Source organism: Chenopodium quinoa, unplaced genomic scaffold (assembly GCF_001683475.1).
Source record: "Chenopodium quinoa cultivar QQ74 unplaced genomic scaffold, ASM168347v1, whole genome shotgun sequence".
Lineage (NCBI taxonomy): Eukaryota > Viridiplantae > Streptophyta > Magnoliopsida > Caryophyllales > Amaranthaceae > Chenopodium > Chenopodium quinoa.
The window spans coordinates 5,276,127-5,298,849 of NW_018743175.1; the positions used below are offsets into that span (position 1 = coordinate 5,276,127).

General features: G+C 37.7%; 3 protein-coding genes across 3 annotated transcripts; 2 read left to right on the top strand and 1 right to left on the bottom strand.

The window, feature by feature from the left end:
- The first annotated feature begins 1,825 nt into the window (after positions 1-1,825).
- LOC110732708 (probable serine/threonine-protein kinase PBL15) lies at positions 1,826-4,456 on the top strand. Its single transcript, XM_021912691.1, has 5 exons — positions 1,826-2,348; positions 2,957-3,092; positions 3,261-3,397; positions 3,533-3,656; positions 3,767-4,456. Exons 1-5 carry the CDS (start codon positions 1,896-1,898, stop codon positions 4,198-4,200), a joined length of 1,284 nt encoding a protein of 427 aa, XP_021768383.1. The 5' UTR covers positions 1,826-1,895; the 3' UTR covers positions 4,201-4,456.
- A 1,461-nt stretch (positions 4,457-5,917) lies between these two features.
- Positions 5,918-7,717, top strand: LOC110732710. Its single transcript, XM_021912693.1, has one exon. The coding sequence runs from the start codon at positions 6,028-6,030 to the stop codon at positions 7,492-7,494; it is 1,467 nt and encodes a 488-aa protein (XP_021768385.1). The 5' UTR covers positions 5,918-6,027; the 3' UTR covers positions 7,495-7,717.
- A 144-nt stretch (positions 7,718-7,861) lies between these two features.
- On the bottom strand, positions 7,862-13,592 carry LOC110732709 (protein NUCLEAR FUSION DEFECTIVE 4-like). The gene is made up of 3 exons (XM_021912692.1): positions 12,466-13,592; positions 8,926-9,866; positions 7,862-8,728 (listed from the first exon to the last, which is right to left on the bottom strand). Exons 1-3 carry the CDS (start codon positions 12,937-12,939, stop codon positions 8,251-8,253), a joined length of 1,893 nt encoding a protein of 630 aa, XP_021768384.1. The 5' UTR covers positions 12,940-13,592; the 3' UTR covers positions 7,862-8,250.
- Between the last annotated feature and the right edge of the window lie 9,131 nt (positions 13,593-22,723).

Below are 22,723 nucleotides of genomic sequence, written 5' to 3' on the forward strand. Positions count from 1 at the left end.
AGTTACAAGAGAGCTTCTTAACCCTAACAAGATTAGGAATAAGATAGAATATTAACATAACTAGGAAATCTAAAGATATTATACAATATACCTAATAATTATCTTATCTAAAGATATTTACAACTTAATTGGGTTAAGGTGGTACATAGATAAAAATGAGATACGATATTGGCACACCAAGCTAGGGCTTATATGATGGTTGAAATCAACATTTAATCTGCAGATCAAAAGGTTCCTTTAAATTAGTCGAATTGGTTCATCTCATAAATTTGAGAAATAAACTAACACGAATAACTATAATTAGTATGAACATGTAACTCTAGTTTCTCAATCTCCTAATTCTATGAAACCATGCATGACAAGCTAAACGACGCCCTTATTTTACCAGGTAACGCCCACATTTAAATATGAATGGACAAACATACCCTCACGTGTATTGCATGTGGGAGATTCGAAAATTCTAGGCATTTTATCCCGTAGAATTCTCCAGTTTTTTTGCATTTTTTGTTTTTATCATAACTTTTGATCCCAATGTCGGATTAAGACAAATAATATATAGTTGGAAATCTCTGGAAGTCTACTTTCCAACCCAATTCAAATCAAGTTAATATCATTTCTAGATCTTAAGATATGATCGCAATAGTGCAAGGGTGTTGATTTTGGACCAAACTTAGTATTGTAGCCATATCTTAAGATCTAGAAAGGATATTGATCTGATTTCAATTGGGTTAGAAAATGAACTGCTAGAGCTTTTCAACGGTATATTATTTGTCTTAATTCGAGTTCTGGATCAAAAGTTATGATAAAAACAAAAAACGCAAAAAATGAAAAATTCTACGGGTGGAAACGCCTAGAATTTTCGAATCTCCTAGGGACTTTTGAAAATTCTTTCAAAAATTCTAGGCGTTTCTCCCCTAGAGTTTTGAAAAAATTTAGGCGTTTGGCCTCCACAAAAAAAAAAAAAAAAAAACGACTTTAATTCCGGCGATGTGTCCGATGACCTTGCCCTCGGTCGGTGATGGTTTGTTGGGAGAAGAGAATGTACGATTGAGTTAGAGGCCAGGGAAGAAAAATATGGAGTACAAGCAAGTGTAATTAAGTGTTCATTTTTTTTTCCTACTCTAATTTAAACCATTTCGTTCTTTGTCAAGGCAATGATATGATTTTTAATTATCCAATTATTGACCTTTGATTAATCTATACGGACAAGTACAAAACCCTAGTCATCAAAGTTTGAAAAACATGACAATTAACATCAATAATTCAAGTATTTTTAATAAATTGACCTAAATTTACACATCATCATCACATCATTCATTATATATTGATTATTTAATTAGTCTTCACTAATAGAGTTATAAATCATCACTATATTATGATGTTTATACTACATATATACCAAAGAAGCAAGAATATATAGATAACCACACGCTAATTCAATCAAATACAAATTATCTATAATACTATACAAAATTAATTTACATCATAAAATTAAAAAGATAATCTTATTCAACTCTTTCATTGGTGGTTGATCAAAACCACTCTATTAGAGTAGGTAACTTTACTTTGGACCTTACCTAATAAAAAAACCATAATCCCTTCAAAAACAACTTTTGGCATCATTTGCATGAAGATAAAGTATCAAATATATCTTGACATTAAACTATATAATTGCTTACAACATAAAAATAAAATCTTAGCAAAAATTAGTAGAGTTGTTAGAGTTGTTGTAGAAAGTATATCAAATCATCTTTCATTTTTTAATAAAACATTCAACCAACTATAACATAAAGCTCATATATATATGATCCATTTAAACCTAACCAAATTAAACTTCATTGTTCATAATATTTTCCCATATAATTTTTTTTCTTCATTTAAGGAAATTTTTCCTAATGACAAAGGAAGTAAAAAGTGTAACAAAATCAGAAAAACCATGGAGACCTATAACAACAAAGTGTTGTTCAGTAGAGGACTCAGTGATCCTAGGGATAAATTTCGGTAGGAAGTCCGGAACGTCGGAGCTTATGTCGAAGAACATTGCACCGTTGCCTTCGTTTCGAAGGCTGGCGTATTCAGGCCACCTGAGCAACCTGAGCAGCTGCTCGTCGCAGCGGATAAACGAGGACTTGGCACAGTCGTTTGGGCCGGACTTGATAGATTTTCAGTTGAGTGAGTTAAAGGTTATAACTCAGAATTTTTGTAGGAGTTATTTGCTTGGGGCAGGTGGGTTTGGAAAGGTGCATAAAGGGTATGTTGATGAGAATTTTAAGAGTGGGTTGAAAGCTCAAGCTGTTGCTGTTAAACATTTGGATATTGAAGGGTTACAAGGTCATAGAGAATGGCTTGTAAGTTTTTATTTGTTTATCATATATTTTGTATTGTTTGACATAATGTTCAATCGGTCAATCTTGCTGACTTTTTAAAATCACGGGTTCATTTTTAAATTTCCATATAAGATTGTTCTATCGTCATGTTATATTGTATGTTATTAAGTTTTAACTTTCAAGTGACATGCGTTATTTTAAAAGTAATTTAACCAGTAATCTTATTTTATTACTATAATTATATGTTGTTATTGTATATGTAAATTGAAATAAGTATTCCAAATAAAGAACGAGAAAAGATTATTAATTAATATAACAGACATATAATTTTAGTAAAGTGGATAATACGTGTATTATCATCATTTTACAAACATCTAGCTAGGAGCTACTGATAATTGTTTAACAAAACACCTTAATCATGAATTTTGACTCTTATGATTAAGGTTTCTTTGAATGAAATGAACAAGTATACAATATCAATTCATTTGGTACGTTGTGTAATTTAAAATAATTTAAGGCGACACTCCATTATGCATGAATTGTGGCTAGTTACCTAATAATCATCAGTGGTTGAGTTTGTTTAATAATCAAAGAATTATATTGATTAACTAAATTATATTGTGGGACAGTCTGAGGTGATATTCTTGGGGCAGCTAAGGCACAAAAATCTGGTAAAGTTGATTGGATATTGTTGTGAAGATGAAAAACGTCTACTTGTCTATGAATTCATGCCAAAAGGCAGCCTCGAAAATCATCTCTTCAAGAGTAAGCCTATAAATTGATAATGTTACGCTATTTTTCTACAAGACAGTCGTACACAAATGTATAGGACTATACTAGCACGTGCTTTATAAGTTTATAAAGTCAACCCGATCTTACAATAGACTTTTATGCAAAGTTTCACTTAGAGTCGCGGTTGTTGTACATTGGCAGGGCTTTCCTTATCAATGCCATGGGGTACAAGACTAAAGATAGCAATAGGAGCAGCAAAAGGCCTTGCTTTCTTGCATGGAGCAGAGACACCAGTCATATACCGTGATTTTAAGACCTCCAATATTTTGCTTGATTCTGTACATCTCTTCTCATCCTTTAAACCCTTTCTTTTGTCACAATATCTAATTTTTTTATAGGCTAGATTTATAAATAATGATTTACTTAAGGAAAAAAAATATATACTCATAAATTTGTTCTGTTTTTGGGTTTAGGATTTCACTGCTAAATTGTCTGATTTTGGGCTGGCTAAGATGGGCCCTGAAGGATCCGATACCCATGTTACTACTCGGGTTATGGGCACCTATGGTTATGCTGCTCCAGAGTACGTTTCAACGGGTAATGTTTCACTTTTCATATACTAACTTTTTTTTAGCTTTAAAATTTTACAATTATGAATATTATGATTTTTTTATATGCTCTTGACTTTTTATGTGTGTTATATATAGGACACTTAACAACCAAGAGCGACGTCTACAGTTTTGGGGTGGTATTACTAGAATTACTTACAGGAAGGCGATCAATGGAAAAATCGAGGCCAAAGGGAGAGCAACACCTAGTTGATTGGACAATGCCATACTTGTCTAGCAGCAGGAAGCTAAGGTACATAATAGACCCAAGGCTAGGAGGGCAATACTCGGTGAAAGGAGCAAAATATATGGCTCAATTGGCTCTACAATGTGTGAGTCTAAACCCGAAGGACAGGCCGAAGATGCCCATGGTTGTACAAACACTTGAAGGGTTGCAAAACCACAAGGATATGGCAATTGCTTGTGGATTATGGCCACCACCAAATACAAAAACAAGTCGAGTTAATGGAAATTCTGCCAAAGGCAGGGGTTATTGTAAACCCTCACCTGTTGCACCAGTTAGGAAAACATAATTTTCTAGTTGGTAAAATAAAATTATAAGAAGTATATTATTATTAGTGAAAAGGGGGTGTACCCAAGTTATGATATATTATGATGCCATCATATATAGATAGTTAGATGTGATAATAATATGTCAGATCATGCTTAAATAGTTGTTAGTATAAGTTGTATAGGATATATAATTATATATGGTCCTACTTAGCAAAGTAAGCAAAACAACTTTTAATAGAAACTTTTTTCAATGAGCACCTTTCATTTTAATTGTATATATTAGTCTATATGAACCAAATAAACACCAGTTGCTTTAACTAATAAAACAATCGGTCAATCAAGCTAATTAAGGGTAGTTGGTTAAGGATCCATCTTGTCCTTTACCGAGTCCCTCTCCTCCCACGAAACTAAGCACAATTAGAGGTGTTAGTTGAGTAACTTAGATGATAAAGTAGGACTTTAGCCTAAGCTCGTTTCCATACCTAGGAACATAACAGCTAAACCTATAGCGTATGTAGGTAGTTTGATTGATATCGATAATAGATTCTGATACTGATTTTTCTTAAAAACCTTACTTTTCTTTGTACACATACGAGTTCTTTATTCTCGAGTACTTGTATAAACAAAATCGATTCAACTAACAAAATTTTCTAGTTGACATAAGATATTGAATATGTATCCCAATTAAGGTACACCTACGTCACTAGAATAGAAAAAATATCTTTAAAAGCTAGGCCATAACAAACATACAAGTAATGACATAACACATACATAACAATTACCTCTATTCATTGGGCTCAAGTTGTTAAAATGGAAAACAATAGTCAGCAAAATGGAAAATTATAGCTCGAAGTAGACACTTGTGTATAAATGATGAACAAATTGCTTTGGTAAAGTTGGACGACCAAAGAGTTTATTGTATTACATCACATTAAAGTAATAAGAAATAACAATAGAGGGTTCGTTCACATTATATATATATATATATTGTTGTTGACCGTAACTACTACCCCAAATTCAAGCTATATATCTTTACATGTAATTCATGCATTTAAATATAAGAAAGGCATCTAGCGTTATGGTGCACTTGAATCAACACTTATCAAAAGCCATAAGCAATGCTAAGAGCCTATCTATCTCATGATCATCAATAAATAGAAGTATAAAAAACAAAGCTTTAGTTAAATCGAAATTTAGAATCCAACATACTCTATAATTGGCATTGATAGATGCACATAGATTCCGAATTAAAGTCTTCTCATTGATAACCAAATGATACGTATCAGCCTATTAGGTAAGTCTTCAACTACGAGGATCCAAATTACTAATAATTCTCCAGAAATCCAAACTAAGCGACCATATAAAAAGACAATTTCCTTCTATAAAAATACCTTGTTATTAACAAGTTACACCACACAAGCTATAAAACCGAATACATGTGATACTTTCAATAAATAATGCTAGCTAGTACAGAATTCAAGACTAGCAGTTCACTTGAAAAACACGGCGCCATTCTTTTTCAAGAAGAAGGCAGCTATTAATTTCCTATAATTTGCATCTAGAATATATATTAATTAGTAAAAATACTGCAACATTTTGACCAAAACTTAAGAAAATGAATAACAAATTTAGCATTGCTTGTTAAAATGGAAAAGTTGGGCAAATCTCCACAACAAAAGCGTGAGAAAGGCACTACCTCACGTTGAAAGTCCAACACTCTCCCTAACAAAGAGGCACACATGCCTTTGTGCGTGCTTACCGCCTAATTCATCATACTTCTTTAATTCATTTTAGCCTAAGTTTTTATTCATCCATATGCCCAAAAATCCCATTTATTTTATCAAACAATGGCATCAAATATGAATAACAAGATTAAAAAATCTCATGCTTCATCAAATTCTAATTTCAAACTTTGTATTACACTTTTTTTTGTTGTTATTTTCACTATTCCTGCCCTTTTTCTCCTCCAAAACAACCCTTCTTCCTTGTGCTTCCCACCTTTCTCCACCACTACTATAACCAACTCGTGGGCCGGGGACTTGCGAGCTGCCACCTTTGCTTGGAACCACCTTGCCTTGGCTGAGCATGGGCCTCGGCCACTTAAGATCGCGGTCTTTTCAAGGAAGTGGCCCGTGGGAGCTGCACCAGGAGGGATGGAACGTCATGCATTTACACTTCATACTGCCTTGGCCAACCGTGGACATAAGATCCATGTCTTTACATCCCCTTATGATAAAGGGATGATGCCAAGCCCAAGCTCATCATCGCCGGCCTACCCGATGATACATTGCCATGAGGGCGAGCCAGGGAAGTGGCGGTATAACAAGGCGTGGGAGCAGTTTACTGAGGAGAATGACAGGGAAGCCTTCGACGTGGTCCACACAGAAAGCGTGGCACTCCCTCATTGGCTAGCGCGCCAACTAACCAACCTAGTGGTTACTTGGCATGGCATAGCCCTTGAAAGCTTACAATCAAGCATCTACCAAGACTTGGCTAGGCAACCTGGTGAGCCTATGTCCCCTGGTTTTAACCAAAGTATTCAAGGTACTGTCCCTAAAGTACTTAATGAAATAAGATTTTTCCACAATTATAAACATCATGTTGCTATTAGTGATAGTTGTGGTGAGATGCTAAGAGATGTGTACCAAATACCATCTAAAAGGGTACATGTTATTGTCAATGGTGTTAATGAAGGTGACTTTAGGGAAGAAGTTAAACTAGGCCGAGATTTTCGGTCCAAAATTGCTTTGCCTAAAAATGCTACCTTAGTCATAGGTGTGGCAGGGAGATTAGTGAAGGACAAAGGGCATCCATTGGTTCATAGGGCATTAGCTAAGTTTGTGAAGAACCATCCGAATGTGTACCTGATCGTAGCAGGGTCAGGTCCATGGGAGAATCGATATAGGGAATTGGGACCCCAGGTGCTAGTCTTGGGGTCCATGAAGCCATCTGAGCTAGGAGCTTTTTATAACTCGATTGATATTTTTTTGAACCCAACCTTGAGACCCCAAGGCCTCGATCTCACACTTATGGAGGCGATGATGAGTGGAACCCCTGTGATGGCTTCAAGATTTCCGAGTATCAAGGGGACCATTGTGGTGGAAGAGGAGTTTGGGTTCTTGTTTGCTCCAAATGTGGAATCGTTGGTGGAGACATTGGAGGAAGTGGCTGCAGAAGGTCCGAAAAGGCTAGCTCAAAGAGGAAAGGCTTGCAAGGACTATGCACATACGATGTTCACTGCACACAAAATGGCCTTAGCATATGAAAGGCTTTTTCTTTGTGTTAAAAATGAAACATTTTGCATATATCCTTGAAAGTTTAAGAGTAATTATTTTCTTATTTCATTTTTGGCATAAGTTTTCTCCCAAGTAGAGTATACATAATTCATTCAAGTACTTGTTTTACCAGAGTTACTTATTTTAGAAATTACAGAGCAGAATTACTGTAATGCAGATCAGGCATTGTTAATGGCATTTCAGATCTGTTGTACCAATATTTGATACAGGTTAACATTGAAAAACAGAGATTTTTTTTTTTTTACATTTCTGCACAAATTTTCCGTCAGATCTTTAGAGTATATACGACTGCAAAGTCCAAATTTGCAGGTTCTAACTCTTGTTCTTAACATATCGAAGCAGACACAATACTAGTACAGTTGATCAAAAGCCGTAAACACAGATATGAATATTCAAGATATAAACATAAAAGTTTCATGTTATTGAGTAAGTAAGTAGACTTACAAATCAAACAAACAAAATTTTTAGAGCCAAACTTGTTCAGAAGAGATCAAGAACAGTCAACCATGCTGTACAATGATTACTTCAGAGATTAAAGTGATGGCTCTCCACATGTTAGCCCTTTCAGCATTACTCAATGTGTTTACATTTCCTTCCAGCAGACTTGCAGTCTTGCAGATTTGTCATATAGCAGGATCATGAATTTTAACGCTAATAAGTACAGATTAGAATCTCTATATGTATCATTTCCATCATATGGAGTTGGGGGAAAATAGAATGTTATTTATATTTTTTCTGTACAAAAGGGAGTGCAGACAAACCCTCAACCTCCTCTTAATCCAGTTGGGAAGAAATTCTATCACGTTCAAACCGCTCATAAGCATGCCTAGTTCTCAAGAACAAGAGCACACACGAAAAGAGTCCAAAAACAGAGAGGCATCCCCACCAAAAGAAGGTCCAAAAATAGCAGTGTCTCCCCATACAAATCAAGGTATCAGTAACCATTGAGATCCCCTGTGACGAGTTTACAGCGTTAGAATCATACACTACAGCAGCTAGTAAACCATAAACCAGGGAACCGATGGGGATGTTGGTGATCAGGATATTGTGGTTGACCCCTACACTAGAAGGGCCAAATAGCTCAGATGTTATGGAAACTGCTGCAGCAAATATGAAGCCAGAGCTAAGTCCAATTAGCGACGTTCCTGCTTGGAGTGCCAGGGCACTTCCAGATCCTGTAAGCAAGAAGAAGGCAATGGGAGTTGGTGTAAGTGCGATTGCTAGCCAACCAGTTCTTGCGAAGTAGAACTTCCTGTTCAAAAATAAGAAAACTGCAATAAGTTATGCATCCCACTAAATCACAGTAGTACAGGATAGATAGATGGGAACTAATTACTTCCACAATTTTTTTAAATAATCAACTATATGCTTTAAGTCAGGACCAATTAATTGATACTTAAATGCAGCTTGATATATAAGATATGTCATTTAGAAGGATCAGTTACTCACGCACGAATATAATCAGGAGTGGCTGATAGTAAGCGACCGAAGAAGGAAAAAGATGAATAGAGAGTTATAAGAGTTGTGATGCTGGAACTCTGCCCAAGTGACTGAGCAATCTGTCCTAGATTATTACTGTAAACCAACCCAATTGTACCTCCACAAAAATAAGCAATATAGTAGAGCCAGAAATCCACCCTGCGAACAAGTACAGAAGCAGGATGCTCTTCCCCTAGAATCAGCAATCGATCCTTCCTGATCACTGGCCCACAGCAAACTTCACTCTTGGCTGCAGTAGGCTCAGTGAAGCTATAAGTAGATTCATCTCCTTTTTCTTTCCAGTTCCCGAGCAAAGACATGGTATCACTAGCATAGTCACCCCCTCGTATGGACATTTCCCTATGGACCTCCAAATCATCATCTTCAACAAGAATGAAACCCGAGCCATCAATTTGGAAATGTGAATGAATCTCTTTGAACCACTCTCGAGCATATACAACACCGGGAATGCATAGGGGAAGGATAAGCAGGAAAATCGCCCCACCAAAGAGAATACGTGCAGATGACATATCATTTGTAGATGAGGAAAGGAAGAGGAGGTAAAGGCCAGTCAAGACTGCTAAGAAGTTAAGGAAAAAGAATATAAGGGAATCCCTTTGAATAGCTTCAGAAGGGAGAGGATCGAGTTCAGGTTGCCTTAGGATTGGGATTAAGGCAGCAAGGGAGGTTAAGAAGGGAATGAGGGCATTTAGTAAGAGGTAGAGGGAATGGGACGATGGATCAATTGAATTAGCTGCTAGGGTGTATAGTGCAGCACTTACACCATTGAAGCCGACTGTCAGGGAGAGTGCAAGAGATCGGTTTGCTGGGAAGTTTTTAATGCAGAGAACAAAACACACTGTGTTAAACCAGCAGATGCTACACCCAGCTAATAAGCATAGGAAAAATACCTGTCAAATAAAATCAACATTATCTTATAAACATGATGTACAAACTTTCATGTCCCATAGCCAGTTGAGAGCAGTTTTGAGTCTTTACTTTTATGACAGGAAAAGAAAAGGGAAAATTCATGCTATTAATTGCTAGAAAAGCTTTATAAGGCAAATTATGGTCACAGGGTTGTAAAGATTCTTATTTGTCTGACTGAACCTAACACAATCTCTAGCACTTGAAGGTAAAATAGCCTAAAGTTCTAGCACATTCTTGTTATAATGTATTCACATTTCACATTATGCTATATATGGAGCTTATTGCAGCTAACAGGTTCGGTGGCAATTTACAATCATAGAACAACTGTCTTTTGTCTATTCAATATTAGATTGATCATCAGAGCTTCTTGTATAAAATAGATGCAGTTTGATTTTCAAAATATATTATGATTTGTTTAGAGAAGGTAAAATTTTCCTAGGCCAATTTGGACCATTATGGAGCAGAAGAGAAGGGGAGAAAATTCTTCACAGAAGCATGTAGAATCCAATCCTTACTTCTTGTGGTTAGAAGATGATGAGGGAGTCACTATCTTGCCCCCACTCAATTCTCTTTATCACTAGATATTTTCAGTTATTTTTCATCTATTTATTCAGTTATTAAAGTTTTTCCTATTGCAGGCTATTGGATACCACCAGAAAAACTATGACCATATAAAAAAAAAAAAAAAAAAAAAAAAAAAAAAAAAAAAAAAAAAAACTACCACTATTTTAGAAAAGTGAAAAGATGGGGGGATACTCCTTTCTAAAATTAGTAGAGCTCTGAAGAATCAACTAAAATGGGGTAGAGAAAAAGGTAAAGGTGGCAAATGTCTAATGAGTTGTTTGGAACCGGGTTTGATTTAGGTCAATACGGTTTGGGTCATATCCAAGTGATGAATCATTTGATTATGTTGGGCCATTATTACCTTTTTTTTTTTATCATTGATATTTGATTTCAGTCATCAAAATTGAGTTGTCTTATTTAGTGTACGTCGATTCTGGGCCATGTCAATCTTATCGGTCTTTGAGAAAAGTGCAATTGTAAAGTTAAACTTTGAGGCTACAAAAAAAAAGGTGCTAAAGAGACTTTAATTTTAGCACCATCAACTGATTGGGTAAATGATGAAGTATCTCTTAGCATCCAGAAATTCCTAGTGATAAATAAAGAATGGACCCTTTTACAAAAGGTGGGGTTAAATTGGTGGTTATGTACTATTGTAATAAATTATGTGGTACAAGTATCCCACACAGGCAGCCAACCATCTGTAATCTGTTCTTATAGAGGGGGGAAAAAAAAAAGGCTTGTGAATGTCAATAATTATTCATTTTTGTGTACATATTTGTTACACATTTGACTAGTAAAAAGGAATTCTATGTGAAAGAGGTAGAAACTAGAAAGGACTTTAAGACTTTTAAGGCTTGTGAAACTCTATTATGTCTTATTCTGATGTGTTTTTACATCATCAATTCATCATGTATGTACAAAACTACAAAATGTTATGAAATTGACTAATCCGTTAATCACTCATCAATCCGCTTTCCACCAAACACGACAAAATTTAACTTAGATGTATGTATGTATTCTTTTTGAAACCCAGAAGTGTAATTGAAGGTACCAATCTCTTAGTTAGAAGTATAGAACCAGCAAGGGGCAACTTTTTCTTTTTCTTTACACCCATTTTCTATTGTTTTGGCCTTTTGGGTAATAAACAAAGCAAAGCCTTCACCAAACTTCAGCTAATTTGCTTTAGATTAATTGGAAAAGAGTAATGAAATTATAAAAAAAAAAAATTAAGTTTCCACCAAAAATTATTAGATGGTCTTAACCTCCACATTATTTTTAATTCCAAACCCAATTAACTATAAACTACTGACATGCTTCAATTCATTTTTAATTTGTATATCCTTGTTATGATATACCTTATGTCCCCGTGCATTAGCATGTGCATAAACTAGTTATTGATTAAATACTTAACCATTACTCTGAACTTTGTAATCCTATACCAAGCAATAATCTCAATTTCAACAATACTACTAGCAATTATTGACCATTGGCCATTTGCAGTAAATGGGTAGCCTTACTAAAATTTATCAGTTTCCTTGTTTCCAAAAACAGTTATTGAATATTGAATAAATTACTTAACCATTATTAATTATTGATTGAATAATTAACAATTACTTCAAGTGTTTCCGGCAATGACAGATCAGTAGATCAGGGGCTCAGGGAGTATTTTCGTCTCTTACCCATTCCCAAAAAAAAATAAATAAAATAAATAAAAACCAACAAAAACCATGTCGATTGATTATTTAACCACTTGAAAATGCCATTTAATTAATTAATTCTCCGTATCATTTAAATTATTCAAGAGCATAAAAAAGTATTAGCTACACTAATAAAATTAATTCCGTGCGCGCGCAAAACTTTTCAACAAGGCATAACATCAATGACATTGACAGAAGTACTAACAATAAAGAAATCCCACTTTTGCATAAAAAAAAAAAAATAAAAAAAAAAAATAAAAAAAAAACACACTCCGTAAGAAAGAGAAAGAGGAGAGAGAAAAATAAAAGAAAAACGTACCACAAAATAAGGGGGAGAAAATATGCCACGAAGAACAAGCCATTGAAGACCATAACCAAGAAAACCCATGAAAGCAGCAATGAACATAACAACCCATAAAGGCAAATACATCAAAGCTAACCCAGATGACCAACCAAACGCTTTTCCTAAATCCGACGCAACGGCTAAGTAATTAAGTTGTACTTGTGAGATTCCGAGCATAATCTTCATTTCTGAAGAATATGCAGAGAAATCGAAGTTTGTACCAGTGAATGCCTGCAACCATATTGTAGCTACTAGAATTGCCCACTTTCGAGATTGTCCTGCCATTGATATGATCAGAAATAATTTTGCATAACAAAAAAGGCGCTGTTTTCGACGTCCAAACCAAGATTGCTTGTCAGCCTTTGATGGTGGTGGTGGGTTGTTATTAATGGGGGAATACTTGTAGTATGAAGATGATGTAGGGGAGTCTTTTAAATTGCGAGGTCTCATTTTTTTGTTTCTTTTTATGGGTTTATATATCAAGGAAATAAATTTGGTATTTTTTTTTTTTTGGGTATTTTTGGAATTTTGGGTTTGATGGGATTTTGATTTTTAGGTGGGCTCACTTTGTTGTCACTTTCATTGGATCATCTTCTTCAATGAGGTGAATTGATTGACATGTGATAGTGAGGAGAGAGAATTAAAAGGAAGGTACTAGTATTCTGGAAAATGGAATATTAGAAGGAAATGTACATACATGGTTGCACATTCGACTTTGATAATTTTTTTTGTCAAAAAATAAAAAAAAAATAAAAAACTTTGATAATTTTAAGTAAAAATAGCTCAAATTGTGAGAATGCAATCATTTTGTGAGAATATAATTAAATTTGGTTGGGAGGAGTATAAATAGATGGATGTAAAATACATTTATGAAATAATGATGTGAGATGGAGAATGTAGAAAATTTTAGTTCTTATATAATGTTTGTTATTGAGTATTCTAGGATGAAATCCAATTTGATATGGCATTTACTAGTTTTGTATTTTTATTATAAATGTCGTATCACGTTTGATTTAAAACTTAATTGTGTTGTAAATACTGTTATATAAGTCTGGTCATTTTTTTTATTATAAATGTCGTATCACTTTAGATTTAAAACTTAATTGTGATGCAATAATGTTACATAATCCTGATCACCACTAACAAAAACTATGAAAAAAAAGAGAAGATTAGTGGAAAGTAGATTTTTCTTTAAATAAATTTTTTTATTATATGAAGGAGAAAGATATTTAAAGACAATACTGTTATTATTACTCTTTTTTTTTAACCATTCGGAATTTATTAAATAACGAATTTAACAAAATTTCATAAAACTAGGTATTGTTTAAGTGTTACACTTTCTTAATCATCCGCTTTTTTGAAACGAGAGGTCTAGTCCACTTTATTAATCCATCGGTATCTTTGTAAGTGAAATGTTACTCCTGACCACGCATGCTAATACAGAACTTTGACCATTAATATCTTATTTATCACGGAGTAATAAGTAAAATTATAACAATTGAATATTAATAAACTATTCATTTAGGCGATTCTAACATGTACCCTATAAATCACTAACATTAGTCCAATCGATTAGGTGAATAGTGTAAAAAGACAAAACGTTTCACTTAAAAAAAATACGTAATTAGTATTTACTTATTTCAAGTCAGATTAAAAAAAATGGACATACTTTATTGTTTTAAGTGCAAATTTTTATCACTTAATATTCATAATTTCTTAATGAAAAAAATTGCGTATGTTAAACATCGCCCACAAATTACTACATAAAGCTCACAAAATTCACTTGGTTTCCCAAGCCCTTGACCTTAAAAAAAACACTCACACTCTCATCACTCACACTCTCATCACTCACACTCTCATTGCTCATCTTCTTTCAACCTCTCTAAAAAAAAAAATTTCAAAATAACGGCAATGTCGAGGCGGCAAGGCAAGGAAGTGGCGGCGGCGGCGGAGGGAAGGATGTCCCAAGGAGGAAAGGTATATTTTGTTTAAAAAATAAAAAAAAAAAAGGGAAAAACCGCCGTGAACGCGGTAGGGCGCCCTGGCTGGACGCCCAGCCAGCGGTGGTGGCGCCAGATGCAGACGCCGCCACCAGTTGGCTGGCGCCTGGGCTGGACGCCACCGCCACGGTTGTGGCGTTTATTCTAGGCGCCGCAGCCGTGGCTGTGGCGTCCAGCCCAGGCGCCAGCCAACTGGTGGCGGCGTCTGCATCTGGCGCCACCACCGCCGGCTGGGCGTCCAGCCAAGGCGCCCCCCCCCAATTTTTTTTTTTTTTTTATTTTTTTTTTTTATTTTTTTAATAAATTGTTTTTTTTTTTTTTTTGTAATATAATTTTGAATTGTTTTTATATTTTGTTGTTTATTTTTATAAATTTTTTCAATTTCGTTGTATTTTTTCTACGTTTATATTTTGTTTACAATTATTTGTATGTTTTTAGTTTATTTGATTTGCGATGATGATTATTTATCGTATAAATTTTTGTATGTTTATATATTTTAAAATTTTGTGTAGGGTCGTCATGGTGGGGGGAAGAATATAGAGCTTCTTAGTAGAAGTTATTCAGTGGAGAGGTCGGGGCATAGACATGTCAGATCCCGTGGTATTTCGGCCTCAGTTCGTAGAGAACGGATCCACCGTCGGGATGAGGATGACGATGACGATGATGATGCTGAGGAGGGTGACCAGGAGGAGGAGCAGGAGGAGGGCGCAGATGAGGATGAGGATGTGGACGATGGCAGTGGACCGTATGATGATTACGGTCCATTCAGTCAGAGGGTTGATGACATGTACGAGGCGCATATGGTGGAGGTGCGTAAGGGTAGGGGTGGTAGGTTTGTTAGTAGATCTGGCACATCATCTGCGTCCACTGTATCTGGGGCAAGCAGGAAACGGTCGAGGGCGGGTAATGATTCTTGGGTTGTTAGGAGTGAGGTGCCCGGTGGGCCTGTTGACGGGAGTATGATTCCTAGCTTTCTAGGACACATAGTTGCCCGTATTTGGGAGGACCAGGAGAGGCCTTCAGTTACGGGGTTGTTGAAATGTCATACCCGGGAAAAGACTTGTAGCTTTTTGCGTACATGGGCTGAGGCCTGGCCGGCGGAGAGCGAGATGTTCGAGCGACTGGAGGGCACTGGGGTGAAGCACGTTCCTGCCACCATGCACGATAAGATTGACAGTACGCTGATCACGGCTTTCATTGAGCGATGGCAGCCGGATACAAACTCTTTTCACCTTCCGTTCGGTGAGATGACGATCATGTTACATGACGTCGAGGCCATTCTGGGGATTCGTGTTGAGGGTAAACGACTTTGTGCTGTGGCTGATGCGGATCAGGCAGATTCGCTGGCGGAGTTGTTGGCGGTGGACAGGGCTGCACTGTACACCGAGGCGCTAGGTGTTTGGGAACACGGAGGTGTGAAGATCGCATCCGTGTTGCAGCGGTGTTTGTACCCGAGTGCACGTAGGACGCCCGACGCACAGCTGAGTGCTTATGTTTTTCTACTCCTCGGATGTACCTTGTTTCCGGATAAGAGCGGCGGAAACAAGCTCAGGCCACGCGACATCGTAGAGGCGTGTGACCCCGACAGTGTAGGCCAGTTTTCCTGGGGATCGGCTACGTTGGCGTATTTGTATCGCCAACTAGGATTTGCGAGTCGGGCTGACGCGGCAGGTATCACTGGGTGTCTGACTCTATTGCAGACTTGGATATACGAGTACTTTCCTGCATTGCGACCACATCGTGACCCAGTTCCTATTGATGAGGGGATGCCGCGTGCTTGTGCGTGGAGTCCGCGCTCGGAGAAGAAGTCCGTTGACCGCCTCCGATCGATACGGTTATTACTGGACAGGCTGTCCCCCTTAGAGGTAACGTTTATTTATAGAGTCTACATTTTATTATTTGCACATATTATATTCATGTTATTAAATTTTATATGTTGTAATTGTACAGGTGAACTGGATGCCTTTCGGCCCAAACCCTAGTGTTAGGGTACCCAGGACCCTGTACACGGGACTCATTCAGTATCGTGACATCGTCGAGGCGTACATGCCCCAGCGTTGTCTTCGCCAGCTTGGATTTGTCCAAGTTGTCCCTCCTCCCCCGGCGTGTCCGATGAAGGCGGTCCGACCTGCATCGTCGAGGGAGTACGTCGTGGAATGGCCGGATATCATGACCGGGACGTGGGACCAGTTTCCGATGGTGGCCCGCTTATGGACAGCGGAGTTGCAGCGGCCGCCCTCTGGGGTTACTCCCATGTGTGACCATTACTACATGGAATGGTTCAACCGGTATTCGCACCCGAGGTTGATCGCTGATCTCGACCACAGCGATGATGATTATGTGCCACCGCCTACTGCCACGGAAGCGGTATGTCTTTTATTATATTTATCGTTGTCTTTTAATTAAGTTTTATTTGTTGTTATTGTATTTCATCTTCTGTTTTTTGTTGTATGCAGTGGATGGGAAAGATAATGCAAGACGTTCAGAAACTCTCTCTTGAGAAGGACAGCATGAGTGCAACAGGGAGAGCTGTTGTTGATAGTCTGGAACAGACCCTTGCGCAGTGGGAGTCGTCGTCGAGGAGGGATTACTGATGGTTATTGTATTTTATTTATAGAGCATTATGTTGGACATTATGTTGTAAAATTGTAACATTTTAGATTGTTCTTTTAGCTTCCAACTTAAACATATTATCAGTGCTGTTTTTAAATTTTGATATAACCGTTCGTGGATCCGCGCAACTTACCCATGCAACATATAGAATGCAGTAAGCAATACAATATAAAATATTAATGTTCTCATTAAAAGAGCAACGTACAAATAAGATTACAAATAAAGAATGTAAACAAGAAAAACTAAAATGCAGCTAGGTTGTTCCATTCGTGGATCCGGTCATTATATAGCGCATCCCAACCCTCTACGCTCGCTGTGCGAATGTTGTACCACCGAGGTATAATCGGTGACACCGGAAAATCGGTTGACATGTCTAGTCGGATGAAATGTCTGTATGACGACCCAAGAAACGCAATAGCTAGCTCTCTGACCGGTGTGGTGACAGTCTCACGCGACCGCCAAGGGAGAACCGTGGTACAAGGATAATAAGCTTGACTATGCACTCCCAGGCCGAAATGCATGACTGCGCATTTGTAAATGTTTGCAACGGCAAACAGATCTAGGGGCGCGTCAAAATAATGATTTTCGCCGCAAGGTCCACCTCCCCACCGGATACGCCGGAGAGCGTCATCCAAGTCATCCTGGTACACATGACGATAAACATTTCGGTTAGAGGCAATTTCGCTGTACATCAACTCACGCACCAAACCGTAGTTGTCTTCGCCCATTTGAAAAATATCAGCCACGACCCGGAATCCGCAGTTACCATCTCCGATTACATCATTCCACCCTTCCAAGTACGACATGATGATCGCAGGTATCCTTTCCTTGTACGGAAACTGATCAACATCGTTTCTTCCTATTCACCATATAATTAATTATAGACAGTTAAGAAGGCAGGAGTAACACTTTAAAACTATGTGCAATAAAAACAACCAAAACGTACCAGTTCTCAGGGGCATATTCACAGACGATGAAGATTGACTACGACTAGATGACGATGTCCGACCACGAGAACGACCACGACCAAGACCACGGATATACTCAAACGCACTCCTGTTCCGCCGTTGTCGACCTCGAGGACGGTCAACTCCTTCGGGTTCCTCATAATCTAAGTTAGACGGGTGGAACATGTCATGAAGTACATGAGTAGCGTCACGAATAATAGAAGGATGGCTGGAGGACACTCGGTCGTACATCGAACGGAACTGCTCCAACTCCTCCTGTTCACGGTCGGCCGTTTGATTGTCTGCATGCTCACCAATAACAAGCGTCCTCCAGAATGAATGGACCTGATCAACATGTAACGACGCCCTTTCTTCTGTAATAACGCGGTGAATGGTGCATGCGCAAGGTAATCCATGAGTTACTGAAATAGTACACCCACACCGAGTATACACTTCGTCAGCCAAGTCCCTCACCCTGTTCAGCTCAGTGAGAATCAACCCCAAGCAGTAGTGCGACACACGACCTTGGAGAATCTTAAATATAAAATGGCTATACATCGTACCATGTCGTCGTCTGGAGTCCTCTAGAGAGTTCCTGATGTCGTTCTTCTGAGTTTCAATTGACTTGTTCAGTCTAGCGAACAGTGTATCCAAAGCAGCGGTCGATGAATCAATCCAGTCCTTGGTAGCTCTATGAGCGCTCTCAACTCTACATGTTGTAGTGTTCCCAAAATGAAGTACCTGGTTTGTCCAATATTTGACAAACTTTTCCCTGTGAGGGACCCATTGATGCATCACATAGTCCACCAGTGCCGGACACCACTGGTACGAATCCCTGAAGTTAGCCAATGCTCGCTCATACGCTTCCTCTGTGGTAGCCTGTAGGATCTTCCGCCACTTACCATTCACCAATCTCTCTGCCATTTCCAAATTCTTCTTGAAAAGGTTGTAGGCTTTCACTTTCACGCAGTTGTTGATGTGCCATGTGCACAATAAGTGGTTCGATTCGGGAAACAGCTCTGCTATGGGGGCAAAGAGACCTCCCTCACAGTCGCTGACGATGGCTGCTGGATGAACATTAGGCCCGATGTGGTTTCTCAGCTTCTCCAACACCCAATAATAACTTGGAGCCGTCTCATCCCTGATGATTGCATGACCAATCAGAAAGTTCTGGTTCGTTGGAGACATCCCAACCATCTCAACCAGAGGGAACTTGTACTTGTTTTTCTTGTACGTTGAGTCGATCAAAATCACAAATGGCCAAGACTTGATCATATCAGCACAATCTGGATGCACAAGGAAAAGATGAGTCACCTCCGCTGTATCTTCATCAGAATCAAACCAGAACAGGTAACCACGTGATTGTGCCTGGTGTAGCAGCTGCTGTATAGGGTTCCTTCCCTCTGACCGTTCAAACCTGAGTTGCTGTCTGACGTTGTAGATGTGTCTTCGGTTTGGATGGTCTTCTGGAAATTTCTCTAACACAGATGCTAATATTTTAGCAGGCTTCACTTGAGCATCACTCATTTCTTTCACAACTAGTTTTGCAGCAGGACTTAAGCCGCTCAGTTGTCGATGACCCTCTTCATATACTATCATCTCATGGTTGTGATACCCCCATTTAGAGTAACCTATCACTTCCCAACCGTCACGACTCCGTAGTTGTCGAACCTTTACTCTGAACTCACACCCACAACCTTTCCGCTTTGTGTCAAACCGAGTGGCTGTACGAAAATCTCTTTCTTCTCTTTTGCGATAACGGTCACATCTCAAAATGCGATCCATTCTACCATCCCGTTGAGATTTATGAGTTGCTACTACCAAGCAAAATCCAGCTGCAATTGCAACCTGTTTTGCCCAATCAATCGCCTGTTGAGCTTCTTCGAATGGACCATCATGTCCAAATATCTCACTGTAATCATTTCCGTCTCCACCATATTCCTGCATCAATTATATATTACAATAAATACATTTAACGGATAATACATTTAATTTCTATATTTCCACATAATTAACACAAAAAAAAAACATAATTATATATAATCAAACTTAATTTTTATAAAAACCCAATTCGAATTTTCAAACTAAATTTAAAAATATACCATTTCGAATTTTCAAATTTAATTTTAAAAAAACCTATTTCGAATTTTCAAATTTAATTTACAAAAAACCCATTTCGAATTTTTTTAAAAAATCATTTTCGATTTTTTTTTTCACAAAAAAATTAAATAAAAAACAACAACAAAATCAAAAAGGAAAAAATAAAAATTAATTATTAAAGGTGGCGTCTGCCAGGGCTGCCACAACCACTGGACTGGCGCCTGGCAGGGCCGCCTCACCCAGTGGAGTGGCGTCTGCCCAGGACGCCAGTCTGGTGGTCTGGGCGTCTGGGCTGGACGCCACTCTGGTGGTCTGGGCGTCTAGCCTGGACGCCACTCTGGTGGTTCTGGCGTCCGGCTTGGACGTCCAGGCTACGGTTTGGGCGTCCACCCTAGGCGCCGGAGCCACTACGACGGTAAACCGTGAATTTTAACGGTGACTTACCTCGTTTTCCGTCGACGACGACGTACCTCCGGCGTCCCCCGCATCTCCGGCCTGCCATCCGGTCTCCCCCGGCGAGCCAGTACGGCTCCACATTTTTTACACCGAGATTATTTCAATTTTAGCAAAAGGGCATAATGGTCAAATCATAACATATTTGTGGGCTTTATATGGTAAATTGCGGGCGATGTTTAGCGTTTCACTAATACAAATCTAATAAGATCCAATTTTAGTTTAGCTAAAGGTCATACTCTAATTAAGGTACGTAGAAGAACCTTCATGCTATGATGCTATGTATATATCTTTCCTCTATGACTAGTTATGAGTTATGAAGATGAGTAAAACCAAGGAAATGCCCCTCGAGTAGGGATGACAATGGGTCTGGAACTCTACCCAGACCCTGACGGACACTACCCTAAAATACGGGTATAGGTCTTTTTTTGTAGACCCTATGGGTACGGGTAGGGTATGTGTCTAGGCGGCATCAGGTAGGGTAAGGGTTCGAGTATGATTTTTTTAGACCCAAACCCTACCCACGGACCCTTGAGACCCATACCCTACCCAGACCCGCATAATATATTAACTTAGACAAAGTTTCAAAATCAAATAGAAAAAAATCTTAAGGATGTTGATTTTGTAGGATGTTAATGATGAAATCGAGTATGATACGAAAGACGATTATAAATAGTAGGCTATTAACTTTCTAGTCGTGCACTTACTTTTACAAAACTATGATTGTAATGTGCTTATGGATAATAATAATAATTTGTTTATCTATCATTCTAATATATTTTTTTTATTTAATTTAAATTGTTTTACAATATGTCTAATTAATCGGTCATGTTCTTATGTATTAGTTTATTTGTTTTTTGCACAATACATGCAATTGTACAATATAAATTAGTCGATTAAAATTTGGAAAAAAAGGTTAGTGAATGGCCTATATTGGACCCTGAACCCTACCTAGACCGTGCTAGACCCATAGGGTCCGGGTAAGGGTCTTAAAATTTTAGACCCTAAGGGTTCGGATAGGGTACAGGTATGGATTGAAAATTCCAGGTACGAGTACGAGTATTATTAGACCCTACCCAGACCTTACCCATTGCCATCCCTACCCTTGAGTTTCACGAGACATAAAAGCCAAGGAGCCGTGAGTATTACAGTAGTACGAGATATAACAAGAATCATTTTTTTTGGCTTAAGTAAGCTCTAATGTATGTAATGCAAATTATAACTATTGAACATAAAGTATTATCAAATAATAAATGTTGCTTTGCTGATAATTGTATACAAGACCAATCCCGATGCTAAGTTGATAGTTGAAATCCTATGATTAATTTTACACTCTGTCGGAGTATCAGTTGGACTCGCAATATCTAAATCAATTGGCTATACAAACACGTAACAATAGTTTTCCTCGCATTGATTTTCAAAATTAAAAATGGATCAAATCATAAAGTAGTACGAAATACTTGTATTAGTTGTATATCATATGGTAAGGACCGTCATCACCCATAGAAAAGATTATAATTATAAATTCATAGTCACATAATTTAATTAATCACATTGTTAAGTGTATTCTCAATTAGAGCTGGTGATGTCTTATTGGGGCCAATGGAATTAAGATGCAAACAAGTTGGTGACTTCCAAATTTGGTGTGTAAAAAAACCGTTAGCAGTTTACATGTTGGATGAATCAGGATGACTTCAATTCATTTGATGAGTTTATAGGAATTTGGAAGCATTATTGTTCAGCAATTACCTAGTAATCTAGTATTAGTAAAATGTTAGTTAAATTCCTGATATATTGCATAGTGTAGCAATTAGCTTAGCAAGTGTAAACCCTTTCAATCCATGGAGGAAGGGCATGGAGAGTAACGAAATTTTTTGACAAGGCTTGCTTGATATTGTCGGGCTAATTAGGTATTCTAACATGTGGTCATGGGACTAGGTACTCTTTTCTTGGATCCAATAGATAAGAAAATAGCTATGAAAAATGTTAATTATAACTTTTATAGTTGGATGTTGATCGTTGATGGTATAACAAATTTACTAGTGATTCTGATAGAGTACATGACCCATCATTATTTTTCTTAAAAAGTTAAAGCTTTTGTTCATTCGAATGCTTACATTG

What these genes read in the sequence shown, in the direction of transcription:
- LOC110732708 (XM_021912691.1), top strand. Translation starts at nt 1,896, where the DNA reads ATGACAAAGGAAGTAAAAAGTGTAACAAAATCAGAAAAACCATGGAGA. An exon ending in CGAAAATCATCTCTTCAAGA is followed by an intron (nt 3,093 to 3,260) that starts GTAAGCCTATAA and finishes GTACATTGGCAG; the next exon opens with GGCTTTCCTTATCAATGCCA. An exon ending in TCCAGAGTACGTTTCAACGG is followed by an intron (nt 3,657 to 3,766) that starts GTAATGTTTCAC and finishes TGTTATATATAG; the next exon opens with GACACTTAACAACCAAGAGC.
- LOC110732710 (XM_021912693.1), top strand. Translation starts at nt 6,028, where the DNA reads ATGGCATCAAATATGAATAACAAGATTAAAAAATCTCATGCTTCATCA.
- LOC110732709 (XM_021912692.1), bottom strand. Translation starts at nt 12,939, where the DNA reads ATGAGACCTCGCAATTTAAAAGACTCCCCTACATCATCTTCATACTAC. An exon ending in TTTCTCCCCCTTATTTTGTG is followed by an intron (nt 9,867 to 12,465) that starts GTACGTTTTTCT and finishes TTTATTTGACAG; the next exon opens with GTATTTTTCCTATGCTTATT. An exon ending in ACTCCTGATTATATTCGTGC is followed by an intron (nt 8,729 to 8,925) that starts GTGAGTAACTGA and finishes ATTTTTGAACAG; the next exon opens with GAAGTTCTACTTCGCAAGAA.